At 30.0% G+C, this 17,355-nt stretch overlaps 1 protein-coding gene across 2 annotated transcripts in view; it reads left to right on the plus strand.

The window, feature by feature from the left end:
• The window catches only part of LOC145291285 (corticotropin-releasing factor receptor 2-like), a 641,903-nt gene that overhangs the window by 480,107 nt on the left and 144,441 nt on the right, over nucleotides 1-17,355 (plus strand). For both annotated transcript variants that reach the window (XM_080136936.1, XM_080136935.1), the window contains exon 4: nucleotides 6,270-6,367. In XM_080136936.1, the coding sequence (XP_079993062.1) occupies nucleotides 6,270-6,367 (98 nt within the window). The remainder of the gene's footprint in view (nucleotides 1-6,269; nucleotides 6,368-17,355) is intronic.

The raw sequence follows: 17,355 nt of genomic DNA on the forward strand, positions 1-17,355 counted from the left end.
ACTGTTCTCGCCTTTTTATGGTATTTGCTCCAGACAAGGCATGAAGTCACTTGATGTTAGAAGCTACAATGGTTTCTACTTCAAAGTCAAAACCTAATCAGCGATAAGTGTGAGATTGATAGATTCCGATCCAGAAAACATCAATTCTTCCCCCTTTGTCAGAAATATCGTACATAAAATGCGAAGGAATAAAAGACAAAATAAGGGAAGTGAGAGTTACGAGGCTGCTTAACATAAAACCAGAGTCAACTTTCTATACTCATTCTAGTTTCTTACAAGGTTTCGGTTGATGTAATCTTAGAACTTTGTTATGTGCAACTTGTGCATCTTATCAAGCATGGGGACCGTTATTACAAAGTTGGGAATCTGTACGGAATTTCGAACTGAACCCTTTTATTTCATCCACGATGGTTGTCTGTTCTCGTTCCGTCATCCATGAGCGGATAGATGCCTAAGTGTTTAATTTTAAGTTTTATTCTAAGTTAATACTTAGTATTGCTTGTAGTAAGGAAGGGACCATCAACCTCTAGAGGTTTATCACTTAAAACTGATTATTACGTCACAACTTTATCTATTGCGCTACGTATGCTTCAAATGGAGCTGTCATGTATTGTTATGGGATACGTTTGATGCTTGTGGCGAAGTTTAGACCAGTATCGATAGTAATATCGTCTGGCTATGTGATTACCATTGTTCCAAATATTAATCCACGTATACATGAAATACTTCCAAGAAAAGGCATTAGGATCCACATGACTTTAAGTGGATTACACGTTAATATTTTGGCGCTATTAATAGGATGTTCAAACATTTTTAGACAATGTAAACTCCATCCGTCCATCTATCCTTGGACTTTTATTATTTCTGATATACATGTTGTGTTGCTAACTCGCAGTAATCTGGGATTCAGGTCATTCGGACATAGAAAGTGTTCATTCGGACATAGAAAGTGTACATTCACTGAAAGATATATAAACTAACACAGCATATAATGTAGAGAAAGGAAATGTCATGTCATATCGCCAAGCACAATAATAATAATAAACCGGCAGTGACAATAACAGTGGAGAATATAGTTATAGAAAATCTAGTACAGATTTTAAGTACGAACACTAAGGCAGTTTCTTTCGGATTGATGAGCATGAATGATTGTTTTTTTGTTTTGTTTTTTTTTTATGGCGACTGCTTAACTGATCTTGACTGTTACAACGTTTCGGCCAATGTAACTTCAGATCTTCGAGTGCATCATTCTGAACTTGTCAATCTTTATGTCGAATTCAGAAAACTATTAATAAAAAACAAAATTCGAACTAACACTTTGGATTAAATAATGGCATATAAGTTTCCGAGTTCGACATAAATATGCCCAAGTTCGAAAATATGCACCTCCCGTTATCTTGACCGAAACGCTGAAATATATAGCAACTAATGTAAAAATAGTCGTCGAAATAATTTTTAACAAAATACAGCAATAAAATTAAACTGGACTCGTATCAGCATTCAATCGCCATTATAATCTCCGATCCGTTCAGTCAGTTCTCCAAACTCGACTCCCCGCCATCTTCATTTCAGGTATTTTATTACGTCATTTTGGCGTGTAGATTTTGATATGCAAACTACAAATACAATCCAGAGTAGTTGTTCGTTTATGAGACGGATTCGAAACAAAAACAAGCAAAAAAAAATTATGCGGTCGGAGAGATAAAGAGGAAACAATATCTCCTTAACCTAATGTTACGTTCGTTTTCATTATACGGCAGGGTAGATATGATACCCGAACGCGCTCGCCGATCCGACGGCGTGCGTACTAGTCGACGACTGCCCGTGTAGTAAAATCACAAGAAAAATACTACCAAACGTGCCCACTTGCTACTTATCAAAATAAAAAACAAAAAATTAGCGGATATAAAATAAGGATTATGTATACGTTGCGTATTTGGTGTTGTTAGATGTGGTTAATGTTCACAAAAGTTGAAGAAATGTACACCGTGACAGCGGTTTTCGGTAATTAAAAAAGGTTGAATTTTCATGAATAATAGCTTTCGAAGGTTTTTGCAACCATTGTCTTGTTATTATACACATTTAACGACCATGAAATAGTCCGAAGTAATAAAAATGTGAATAACCGTATTTAGAAAAATAAAGATAAAAATGAGAATTATGAGATAATAATCGCTATATATACATATACATATATATATATGTGTGTGTGTATACATATATATATATATATATATATATATATATATATATATATATATATATATATATATATATATATATATATATATATAATGGAAACCCGGGATACATAATTAAAAATTAGTAACAAAGTACGGTACTGTATATAATACATATTTATATAATCAAATAACATTATAACACCGCAAGGTGGGGCAAATACCGTAACCAGGGACCGAAAAACATCATATTCCACATCATAACTTGAAAATCCTATCCTTATGGCTACCGTATCCCGTGGTTTTACTTTATATATAACGGGTCACTTGCGTGCACTTTTGAGACACGTCTAATCTTCCTTGCTACATATAGTTGCATATAATGTATATGCTCCTCCCAACTTTCATCATGCTACAAGTATCGCCAAAAAAGACACACAAAATATCCGACTAGAAGTAAATGCTTCCTTGACTTCCGTTCTTGTTTCGCCTTTGATCTTTAAATGTCACTAATAAATTAAAACGGCGGCCTTTTAAAGTAAAGCAATACATTTCACCATTCAGATACAATTTGCAATTGTGTAAAAACATTGTTGAAACAATATAAGTTATTAATCAATAGATCGATTAAGTGTCCTTTTATTTCGTTTCCATCTTCTCTTTAATAATATCTATGTTTACCTGAATTAGAACTCCCCTCTGTGGAAATAAATTGTCTTTGAAGTATTTCCAAGAAAGAGACACAAAGAAATATAAAATAATAATTGTTTTACAGTCTCGTTATGTCGCATGAAAATATTTATTAGCTTATAAGTGAATGAATATTCTCATGCGGCACGTCACACATTCATTTAGTTATTTGTGGCGTTGATGTGTCAAAATAAAGTGTGATGAAACTATACTGTGTTTTCTAGCTAAAACCATTTTAACCCTTTAAAGGCGTTATGCTTTACGTTAATTATAGATGATGAAGGATGGTGGAGAGTAAGACGACTTAAAGAAGTAGCAGATAAGTTGGGCGACGATAATTTACTAAGCACTCCTTCTTTAGTATTTAATACAATACTGAATCCATAAATTATTTATAATAGACTAGCGAGACACGTGTACCGGCGTTGCCTGCTGGAGGTATGACACAAATCCATAATAGTGTCGGTACAGCTCGCTGCCCTAAAAACAAATAAAACTATGGTTGTCAGACAAAGCAAAAAATCCAAAATGCAATCATTTGGCGTCCACTGTCGGGCATTGTTACCAGTGGCCGCTAGCGAAAGTTACTGGCTGCCAATGTCATCACTGGTCGTTACCAATGATTAGTATTGGTTTTAGGGGGTTATTTGCGGGTATTAACGGGTACTGCTAGCCAATGGCTGACTTTGCAACTGACACTCAGTGTCGGTCATGATCAGTGTCGGCCATGACCAGTGTTGGTCTGCTCCAAACTGTCTTCAATATCAGTGCACTATATATATACATATATATATACATACATATATATATAGTCTTTGAAGTTTTTAACATTTGAAACTATACAAAAAATTATTTTTTATCATTCGTTAAAAAAAAAAAAACATCTAGTCAGTAAGTCATTTAATCACCTGCAATCACTGCATCAACTCTCAAATTTACTATAATACCAATTTTTTTATTTTTCAAGGGATCATCAGTTGTTTACCATGAAACACTGTTTCGGGGATTTAAAAACAAAACAGTGTATTACATCATGGCTCCCCAGCAGTGTTGATCAAACACCACCACCCTTAATCTTAGGAAGAAGACAAGTTACAAAAATTTTGATCCAATTTCCTATTCTTAATTGCAATTACTAACCTTTTCATAGTATAAAAATGAATTTCTTACCTGTGCGATTCATCAATTTCCACATTTAAAATGGATACATTTTTTAATTTATCAGTCTTGTATTTATAAGATTTGGATTAATCCATTTAACTACTTATCACCCCCACTATAGTTAGTAGTTTGTATATTTACATTCTTATTTATTTAAAATTAGATATATAAAGGTTAAAAATATTTTATTTTTACATATATACATTTTTTTTATATATATATATATATAAATTTATTATATGTAATTATAAATACATTTATACATTGCTAATATAGTTTTGGATTTCCTTTATTAATATAGTCTGGTTTATCTTAAACGATTCAAAAGCATCAGGATAACGAACAAATGCTTTATTTAACTGTTTAAATATTTTATTTTTATCTCCACCTTGTTTTATCATCCTTATTACTAAGCTAGAAACTGGTGGTATAAAATCTGTTAATTTTAGAGTAACACGAGCTATTCTCAAAAACTCTGACATAATGGTTCCATAAAACACAAAAACGGGGCAGGTGCTATCTTTATGGGGCATACGTACTATTTTAAAGGGGAATGCGTTTCTTTTATCAAATATTTTATAAAGAAAAATCCCATCCTCAATTTTTATATCTAAATCCAGAAATGTAGCATGTTGTCCTCTATGTTCACAATTCAATTTTAGTTCGTTTGGATATATAAGATGTTTATTTTTTTCGAATTCATCATTATCGTTTATGCATATAAGGTCATCTATAAATCTCCTACACCCATGAAAGTTATATGTTTTAGATATATCTGTTTTAATAATGATGACATATATATATACTCGAGTCTATGTAAATACAAATTTGCCCAAAATGGTGCCGGATCCAATCCCATTGGGATACCTATCGTTTGGAGTAATATTTTATTTCCTATTTGAAAATAGCATTCTTTAATAAGATGACTTACAAGCATTTTTAAAATACCTTTAGAAATACTAGTTTTGCTATTTTTATTTTTACACCAGAAAGCTTTAGAGTTTGAAAAGTCTATATATTTACCTTTTCCACCTTGAAAAGCCAAATCTACAGTATCATTTAATTCTTTTATAAGTTTTTCGTGTGGAATTTTAGTATATAGCGTACTAAAATCATAAGTAGCTATAGCTTTTGCTTTTATTCTGGAATTTATTTTATCTAATTTTTCTTTCACTGGTTTGGAATTATTTACTACCTAAAATAGATTTATATTACTATAGAATTTACTTTTCAGGTGAAAATTATTTATTTGATTTATAATTAATTTAAATATTTTAGATATAGTTTTACTTAGAGGTTTAGTGATGCACGTCTTTGAACCTACAATAAATCTAGCCCCAACTGGATTTTTATGCATTTTAGGTATCCAATACATACATGGAAGATTTTTGTGTTTATCTTCTAACTTTAATCCTACTTTTTCATTAATAATACTATTATTCAAAATAATGCTATCTAAATTACTATTACTTACTTTATACGTATCCGAATCGTTTCCTATAAGTCCTACTTCTATCAATAAACGTTGTATATAATATTTTTTACATATAAAGGCTATATTGTTTGCCGCTTTATCAATCGGAACTATTACGAACTTTTCTTGAAGTATTTTAAGTTCCTCCCGTATTTCTGATTTTTTTAAAAGAGGATTGGTTTTTCTAGGGTGTTTAAATTGTTTTATATGTTTAACCTTTTTATTTACGCATTCAATTATACTATTTTTCCATGCATCAAACGTAGACTGTGCTAATTTATATTTCTTTACCATAGACATAGACAAGTATATATATATATATTATAGAGATAGATAGATACATACATACATATATACATACATAGATAATTATCTATAATTAATCATCTATAGTCATAATAAATGATAATAAGACTGTATATCTATAAACAATTATAGCTCACGGAATGCAGACTAGAATTGTCCAGAAATGTCCGTGGCGTAACAAATAATGTACTAAGTAAGTTCTAAGTTGTACTCTTCTAAAATAGCAAATAATTTAAGGCTGATGGAACGAGAATATGCTATCGTGGATAATTAAATAAATAGTTCCGTTCGAAAAACCCTGGTTAGAGAGGATACACCTGATGATAGTCGGGGATTACATCAGCTGAAACATTTTGAGAATAACACTCACGCTAAAAGCAGTAGTCCGAATAATTCGAATAATACCATATTTAAAATGTCAGTTTGTCGATATTAAACGATTTATTGTTTTATTTCAGATTTGGTCGCACACAGGACTTGTACCATAAATGGAACATGGCTTCATGGTGACTGGAGCAATTACTCGGCCTGTCTCAACCATGTGTGGTTTGGAAACGTATGTAAAATAAATTTCATCTTCATTTATCAATCGTCAGATAACTAAAATACACGTAGTTCATTCAATTATTTTGGAAATGAAATATTTGCAAAATATTGGACTGAAAATTTAGATCCGCGAAATTTTTGTTAATTGGAATTTAAACGGTTTAAAAAAATGAAAGTTGAATAGTGAATTAAGTATTTTCGGTTGTTTTTTACAACGTATTACAAACCTTGAACAAGATTAGGTGTAAAAGTAAAATAATTCTATCGAAAAGTGAAAAATGGTCATAAATCTAGAAAACAAAACATTACGCAAAAAATAAATCACAAGAAAAAAAGAGGCATGCATAGAATTAGCTAGTGTCGTGACCGCTAGCCAAATGTCACGAAGATTGCCTGTTCGTGAAGACGATTGGAAAACTTTTTCATTAGCGAAAACCTTGATAAAATTAAGTTTGTGGCTAAAAGTTATAATACAGAATTAGATTATAATGCTGTCGTTGTTGTTGTTGTTGTTGTTGTTTGTGTTTTAAGAGAATCGAACGTTTGAATAGATTCTACGAAGACCCAGGATTGACTGAGTCGTACGATATCATCCGCGTTGGTCTTAGTTGCTCGTTTTACGCCGACACCTAAAACACCAAGTCCCGGTCGTTGCATACGAAGTCAAGGAAGATTTTTCTTAGAACGCACAAAGGTAACGCATGGATAAAAGAGACGTTGTTACTCTAACTTCATGAATTTCCGGTTCCGTCTTAAACATTTATCACGCGAAGTATAGCCGATTAGAAGACTACAAATCCTGATTTAACGATATTCTTGATTTTAACGAAAGACCTCTTTGCCGGATAGTTCTGGATTAGCGCATAACAACTTTTGTTACGAAAATCGATATGGGTCTGATTTTAGATGGTGCTGTTGTTGCTGCTGGTAGTGGTAGTGTGATGGAAGAGGGGGGATTTCATTACACACCTTACGAAGATCGCGTCTTATAACATATCTGGTCTGCGTGAAGTTCACATGGAAAGTCGCAGCTATTCGTTAATCTGCAAGATGTTGAGAGCAGTAATCGTCAGTGTTCACATGCAAACTCGGGAAAGATTTTGACACAAAACACACAGAAGCAGTCAGTCAGTTGATTTGCGGCCCCGAACCTGGCGCGTTTTTTCTTGCAAAACTCAGGTGAAAGACAACTACAAGATTATGGTTTCTGGTGCATTCTTCTGTTGTATTTTCACAATATCCCCGTTAGCCGAGTTGCTGCTTTAATATCGCTTGGCACAACGCTGTCTTGCCAGGGATGACCCTGGCAGGAACCGGATTGCTGTCAAAAAAAGATGTTACAGAGAGTGCTGCTGTAGATACTGCGTATTATTATTATTATTAGTAGTAGTAGTAGTAATCTTATCATCATTATTATTATTATTATTATTATGAGTAGTAGTAGTAGTAGTAATAGTATTAATCCTATCATCATCATTATTATTATTAGTAGTAGTAGTAGTAGTAATAGTATTAATCCTGTCATCATCATTATTATTATTAGTAGTAGTAGTAGTATTAATCTTATCATCATTATTATTATTATTATTAGTAGTAGTAGTAGTAGTAGTAGTAGTAGTAGTAGTGCGCTATTTCTCAAAGTCGTTCACTTTTAGGGATTCTTTTAGAGAACATGATCAACTCCTGAATCTCGTGAAAACGCTTGGCCTTCTTCTGATTCTCGCGATGTCGGAGAAACTAATTGATTTCCCCCTTTTTTATTTGCTGACTCGTCCTCAAGAGTAGTAGAAATGTAATATGTGGGACCTGCTCCCACCAGAAAACACCAATGTGTTAATCATGAGTAAACTATCCATATGTTCTACATGACTTGATTTTTTTACAATTATGTGCGTACAGTTGTTTGGGGGTCATGTTCTAATTGTTTATTTTTTGTCCGGATGACAAGTTATAAATAAGCGCGCATGTATTTAACTTGCTCCATTGCCTAGCTTTTCGTGCCGACGTATACGCGCTAGGAAATAAATGCCTAAGATATATTTTTTTTTCCTAATAACACGTTACTTATCTTTGTAAAATGAGAATATCAATCAAATGTTCCCGTTTTACATTTCTAAAAGTCATTTTAATTGCGAGGAAAATGTAATTTAAAATGATATACAACTATATCTATGTATAAATGGGTACTTATTTCTATCGAAAAATATAGCATTAATATACATAACGCCATTTCTCAGTGATACATATTAAGTAATGTAGGTGAAATTTCCTTCTGTGATTCTGAAGTTGAAGTATTAGATTATACAAAGGCTGTCCGGAAATATGTCATATATGCTGATTATTGAAGTATAATGCTATTTCCGATAACAGCAGGATTTATCCGGCGTTGTCTGTCTGTGTTGAGGTTTATTAGGAAACATAATTTAAAAAATAGTCACATTTAAAAATTTTGCCTTCAAAAGCTTTGCAATATGAAATCAAAAAATAAAAACACTATGAGCGTGGTGGTGTTCTTAAAAACTGTGTTTCATTTCTTGCAGACAGCTTTAAAACTACAAATGGTTTTAACGAATTGAAACGAATTTTAATACTTTTTTTTTTTGAGAAACGAATTGATTTTAAACTATAAAATGCAATTCAAATAATTATTTAAATTTTTAAACCCTTATAATGCATTCTTTGCTAAGGTAGTATTTGCTTAAATACATGTTTGTTTTAAGAAATGTAGAAAATCGACTTTAAAGATGAAATTTGTTTATTTAAGTTCACGTGTAGTTCAATTATTTTATGGCCATTGACTGATAACCGCATTAACTGGAACCGACGGATCATTTCAATGGTGTCTCTAGATATGATTTATGTATTGCTCACTATTATCCTCATCTTTCTTAGTTGTTGTTCCACGACGTTCCAGCCAACTATTCATATGACCTTCGTCATCTGGAAACCGCCACGAGATAGGAACTCCGTATCCCCTAACTGCATCGTCAGCAATTACTGCCTTCCGTAGTTATTGTCATCTCACCACGTTTTTGGCCGGTTTTGGGTAGGATTGAAACTGCTATCTTCAGACAATTCTCACCTGTACTGTAGAGATTCAACGCCCTTATCCAATGCGCCACCGGCCTCGAAGATGGGTGTTTTTGGTCTTATAAACCTATGTGCATTTATTATCTGATTTTCTATGGTCGGGTCCGTATCGAATGGTATATGTATTATTTAATTGGAATTTATTATTGAGATGAGTATTATTCATTAATTTATTCATTATTGATATTGATAATACTTATAAATTAATAAATAATACTCATCTCAATAATGAATTCCAATTAAGTGTCTTTAGATAGTTTTAAAACATATCATTAAAGAAACTTATTTCAATATTCTAAAAGCACATTGTTTGCAATAGCACTCAAACAAACATTGATTTATATGAATATATATAGAGAGAGATATGACAGATGAGTGTTTTTAATAAATTGGGATCGTTACTAAGAAAGGGGTATCAGATATTTAAATGAGTCAGTTTATTTGTTTGGGTGTTATGTGTGCTATGTGAACTACAGTTGCGGTGTGACCTTGAAAGGTGTATAACAATTAAGACAACAGTGTGATATATTTATAAAAATGTGTTTCCTGAAGTACAGAAAAAGTATGTTGCAGAAACGCTGCGTTCAATACTGTGACTATGGCTGCCATCAATGAACTGCTACGACATTTAGTCGAAATTCTATTCGTGGAGAAAATAAGCATTATACCATACATGTGGATTATTTTATCGCATAACATAGTATCTTATTATTATATAACTAATCTTAGCTTTATGTAAACATTTCACTTTTAATGTTTACCATCTATCGAACGACGAACACATAAAGCGATAAAATAACAACTACCTTAATCATTTAGTATTGCGTGTTTGAGTGTTCATATGTATATCTCTCTATTTAAAACTTTCCAGTTTGAGATGTTTTATTTCTGTTTTCTTTGAACTCTACTTAATGAAACTTTTTTATACTTTTATTAGTGCGAACACTGACGAAGTGTATCTTTTCGGCGCCCTTTTTAACGCAGGAAATACACTAGTACGTTAATAATATCTAGTAGCGTATAGAAGTTTAGCAAAGTTGTGAGAATGCCTTATAATCGAGTCGGTTCGTGTTTACTGTTCGGAATTGTAATAAATTATGTGTGACGTTTGTCCCAGTACATTTCAAACAGACATCTTATATGATCTTACAGTAAGATTTCTGACACGAAAATAGTTGCATAAATTAGGAACAAAGTTCATCTTTGCTTTTGATGACAAATCGATTCTAACATTTCTTGGTGATTTTTCTCATCAAATATTCATTAAGTCTATTGTCCTTTCTGATTCTCGTAAAATCGGTTCCTTCTATTGTTTCAAGTACTTTCTCACACCTGAGACTATTTTTTATCTCTGCAATCTACTATCTTACTCTGTTGTCATATTTAGCTGATTAATTTCTGTTTTATTAGAAATTGTTGATAACGTCCAAAAACGTATCTGTAATTTGGTTCGCTTCACCCTTTTACGTCCTTTGTACTCTCTATCGTACACACACGCGCGCGTGCGCACACAAACACACACACGCACGCACACACACACACACACGCACGCGCCGATATATAATGTTGACAGTTTCAATTTTTTCTATAAATATTATTATGGTATGTGTCTTTTTACAGAAGTGTCTTATCTATTCTATGGTTCAATTTTTCGACTTATATGAACCGTTATTCAAGGTGGCTTCATCAATTTGTCGTTCTGATACTTAGTTATAATACAACTTACTCTTCCAGTAGCTCCTTTCTAAGAACTGTGGCCTTGTAGAACTTTCTTCCTGCTGACTGTTGTTCTCTTTCTTATAGCCCTTCTCTTTTCAAGACGGAAATCTATAGAAATCCTATGTTTTCTGCGACAGTCATCGTTTGTTTGTTTTTTTTAGTTTCCGACATCAAATTGTTTCATGCCTTGACTGGAGCGACTTCCATAATTTTTTTTTATGATTTTACATAAAATTAAACAGTACGCTGTAATACAGAAAAATATTGATTTATTTCCAAACAAACTTTTATCATAATCATGTAAAACACCTTTTTTATGGCCGTATGACCACATGGCGCTTATTGTTGTCTATTCATAAAGTAATAGCTTTACTGTTGCAATTAACACTTGTTTTTTCAGTACTAACGGTGTTCTATTTTGAAAAACAAATGGTCGGTTAATATATTCGTTTTACGTAGACTTAACTGTAAATAGCCGAACGACTAAGTCGCTTTCACCTTTTGATTTGGCGAGTATATTACAATTTAAACTTATGAGAAGAAGTAAAGGATTGACATAATAATAAAGACGTGCAATAACAAAAGCTATAGACCGTATGGATTTTGCAAGTTAACTTTGATGATTCTTCTCAGATATTTGAAGACTGAAATTCAGTATACTACAATGCAACGAAACTTTTAAAGCAAGATAAACAAATTTTGTAACAATAACCTTTAATAACTTGGAAAAAGTAGATAGTATCCACTTCCTCGTGTAATTTGGTTCGCTTCGCACTTTCTTTTTCTTTGTACTCTCTCTCTTTCTCTCTCTCAATCTTTCTCACATACACACGAGCGCGTGCACACACACGCACAGATATATGATGTTGACAATTTCAATCTTTTCTATAAATATCATTATGGTATGTGTCTTTTTTACAGAAGCATATCTAAAATCTAAAATTGCAGACCTGTGTTAATCTAAAGATATAGCCAATTATTTTAGGCCGTATAGTTTTTGCCGAATTTTTATTATTTTAATTATGTGACACTTTGTAATGTTATTGTTTGTTTATACGTTTATATTTGGTTAATGATTAATACTTAAACTATTAAAAAGATAGATATAGAGAAGTATAAGAAGACTATAGCAATGCATGGAACCGGCTTTTTTATAAGTGTGACATATGAACAAAATGGACAAATGAAAGGTCTTATTTGTTTTTTGTCATCTTTAACTTCGTGCATCCATTTATTTGTCAAGATAATCACAATACAAATCAGAAAACCAGTAAACATGAACTTATAGTTTGGTATTGCTGTGATGGTCAAGGTTTTAATATTTCGATAATATTATCTTTTTTTTTTCAATTGGATATACGAAGATAAACGATAATAACAAGAAATAAGACTTTTTTCGTTTGTCCATTTTTTTGTTCGTTCGTCACACAGCGGCATTGCTTCTTATGCTCCTTTATATCTATTTTCTCTATTTGCTTAAATAACAAACATTCTAAGTATAAAAATGTTGGATTATTTTTAATAGTTTTAAAATTATGTTTTTTTGTTTTTTTTTTCAAAAACAGTTAAATTTTATTACTTGTTAATAATCAAACAAACTGTCGAAAACAAATGATTACTTATTAAAAGAGAACAAGCGGTCAAAATATAACGAAGGATTTTTTATGAACGCCATTGCAATTTCTAATTTCGTATATGACGGCCATGGTGGACTGGTTACTTTTTATTTTATTTTGTCCAGTTGCATAAATATCTAGGTGCGAGTGGGTAAGAATAAGTTTCATAATGGGAAATTCTACACAACGTTGCTTAGCAAGATGATGGAATTTTTTTGTAGCAGTAAGAGTCACGTGCCAGAATACGGGGTTATAACAGGAAGTTGGTAGAGACATTTAGCGAATAAGTTGATGAGATCTTTCTCTTTGTTTCTGAACTGCAAGAGATAGCGGTTGTATTCATAGATAACTTGTTCCATTAACCTATCTATTATGTATGAACTTGATGGACTGCGAAAAATCCCCATCGTTCGTTAAACATCAATATATAACGTTTACTGTTTACTTTTGAAATAATAATATATCGCGGCCAATACAATTAACAAGAAATAATTCTTTCTTCGCTGGGAAAAATAATTGCCTCTGTCAGTTAAATATTATTTAAATAAATAAAACTTATATATCTTTCTTTAAAATAAAATGTGTATGGTATACGTTTATAAGGCAAATTACAACGCAATATTTTGTAAAATAAACAAACTTTTATTTGTTTCAAATTAATATTTCGGTGGAATAAAGCATCTTCAGAATTTTTCCTTGCCATGATAGTAAATGGATGAATTCAGTAGTAAAGAATCCGTGCGTTGTTTTTCAACGGCGATGTTATCTAATGTTTGAAAGATTACGATTGGCTTGTATGATACTTTATTTAAAATCCTAACATTTTAATTCTTTTTACGGCAATAAATATTATCTGTTTACAGTGAAAGTAATTTTCAGTAATATATTCATTAAATAACAGAAACAGAAAGTAACGTTTTAAAACATATTTATTAAAAAGTGTACTATTTTAGTAAACGTAGCGATATAATCTGATTTTGAAAAGATATATTTAAGAAAATTGCTCCAGACGAGGCATAAAACAGCATTATGTAAGAAACTAACAAGAACGAATTATGATTAACGCAAAGACAGGAGAAGAAGATTGATCTTAACATTGAAAAGACCAATGCTACAGGTAGTTATAAAACAGTCGACACCATTAGACCAAGGAGTCAGACGAGATGAAACAAACAATCGCTAGCACATCCATGCAACATACATGTCATAATATTATTCATACCGAAATAGAAACATACATGTCATAATATTATTCATACAACCATGAAACCTACATATCATAATATTATTCATACAACCATGAAACATACATGTCATAATATTATTTATACAACCATGAAACATACATGTCATAATAATATTCATACAACCATGCAACATACATGTCTTAATATTATTCATACCGAAATAGAAACATACATGTCATAATATTATTCATACAACCATGAAACCTACATATCATAATATTATTCATACAACCATGAAACATACATGTCATAATATTATTTATACAACCATGAAACATACATGTCATAATAATATTCATACAACCATGAAACATACATGTCATAATATTATTCTTACAACCATGATACATGTCATAATAATATACATACAACCATGAAACATACATATCATAATAATATTCATACAACCAGGAAACATACATGTAATAATAATATTCACACAAAAATGAAATATATATATCATGATAATATTGATACAACAATGAAACATACATGTCATAATATTATTCATAAAACAATGAAACATACATATCATAATATTATTCATACAACAATGGAACATACATATCATAATATTATTCATACAACAATGAAACATACATATCATAATAATAGTCATACAGCAATGAAACATACATGTCAAAATTATATTTAAACAACAGTGAAACATACATGTCATAATAATATTCATACAAAAATGAAACATACATGTCATAATAATATTTATACAACAATGAAACATACATGTCATAATAATATTTATACAACAATGAAACATACATATCATAATAATATTCATACAACTATGAAACATACATGTCATAATAATATTTATACAACAATGAAACATACATGTCATAAAAATATTCATAAAACCATGAAACATACATGTCATAATAATATTTATACAACTATGAAACATACATATAATAATAATATTCATACAACCATGAAAAATACATATCATAATATTGATACAAAAATGAAACATACATATAATAATAATATTTATACAACAATGAAACATACATATAATAATAATAATCATACAACAATAAAACATACATGTCATAATAGTATTCATAAAACCATGAAACATACATGTCATAATAATATTTATACAACAATGAAACATAAATGTCATAATAATATTCATACAACAATGAAACATACATGTCATTATAGTATTCATACCAAAATGAAACATACATGTCATAATAGTATCCATACAAAAATGAAACATGCATGTCATAATAATATGTATACAACAATGAAACATAAATGCCATAATAATGTTTATACAATAATGAAACATACATGTCATTATAATATTTTTACAACCATGAAACATACATTTCATAATAGTATTCACACAAAAATTAAACATACATGTCATAATAGTATTTATACCACAGTGAAAAATAAATGTCATAATATTATTCATACAACCATGAAACATACATGTTATAATAGTATTAATACAACAATTAAACATACATATCAAAATATTATTTATACAACCATGATACATAGATGTTATAATAATATTCATACAACCATGAAAAATACATGTCATAATAGTATTCATACCAAAATGAAACATACATGTCATAATAATAGTCATACCAAAATGAAACATACATGTCAGAATATTATTCATAAAACCATGAAACATACATGTCATAATATTATTCACACAACCATGAAAATTACATGTCATAATATTATTCATACAACCATGAAGCATACATGTAGTAATAATATTCATACCCAAATTAAACATACATGTCATAATATTATTAATAAAACCATGAAATATACATATCATAATATTATTCATACAAAAATTCAACATACATGCCATAATATTATAAATACAACAATTAAACATACATGTCATAATAGTATTCATACCAAAATTAAGCATACATGTCATATTATTCATACAACCATGAAACATACGTGTCATAATATTATTCATACCAAAAGTAAACATGCATGTCATAATAGTATTCATACAACCATGAAACATACATGTCATAATATAATTCATACCAAACTGAAACATACATGTCATAATATTATTAATACAACCATGAAACATACATGTCATTATATTATTCATACCAAAATGAAACATACATATCAGAATATTATAAATACAACCATGAAATATACATATAGTAATATTATTCATACCAAAATGAAACATACATGTCATAATATTATTCATACAACTATGAAACATACATGTCATAACAGTATTCATACAGCCATGAAATATACATGTCATAATATTATTAATACAACAATGAAACATACATATCATAATATTATTCATACCAAAATTAAACATACATCTTATAATATTATTAATACAACCATGAAATATACATATTATAATATTATTCATACCAAAATGAACCATAAATGTCATAATAATATTCATACAACAGTGAAACATACATGTCATAATATTATTCATACCACAATTAAACATACATGTTATAATAATATTAATATTACCATGAAATATACATATCATAATATTATTCATACCAAAATGAAACATACATGTCATAATATTATTAATATTACCATGAGATATACATATCATAATATTATTGATACCAAAATTAAATATACATGTCATAATATAATTCATACAACAATGAAACCTACATGTCATAATAGTATTCATACCAAAATAAAACATACATTTCATAATATTATTCATACAACAATGAAACGTACATGTCATAATTATATTCATACCAAAATGAAAAATACATATAATATTATTATTCATACAACCATGAAACATACATGTCATAATAGTGGTCATACCAAAATTAAACATACATGTCATAATATTATTCATACCAAAATGAAACATACATGTCATAATATTATTCATTCCAAAATGAAACATACATGTCATAATATTATTAATCCAACCATGAAACATACATGTCATAATATTATTCATACAACAATGAAACATACATGTCATAATATTATTCATTCAACCATGAAACATACATGTCATAATATTATTAAAACAACCATGAAACATACATGTCATTATAATATCCATTCCAAAATGAAACATACATGTCATAATATTATTCATTCAACCATGAAACATATATGTAATAATATTATTCATACAACAATGAAACATACATGTCATAATAGGATTCATACAACCATGAAACATACATGTCATAATAGTATTAATACAACCATGAAACATATCTATTATAATAATATCCATACCAAAATGAAACATACATGTCATATTATTAATACAACCATGAAACATA

The sequence above is a fragment of the Euprymna scolopes genome, chromosome 12, assembly GCF_053919585.1.
Source record: "Euprymna scolopes isolate OS-2025 chromosome 12, ASM5391958v1, whole genome shotgun sequence".
NCBI classification, from domain to species: domain Eukaryota; kingdom Metazoa; phylum Mollusca; class Cephalopoda; order Sepiida; family Sepiolidae; genus Euprymna; species Euprymna scolopes.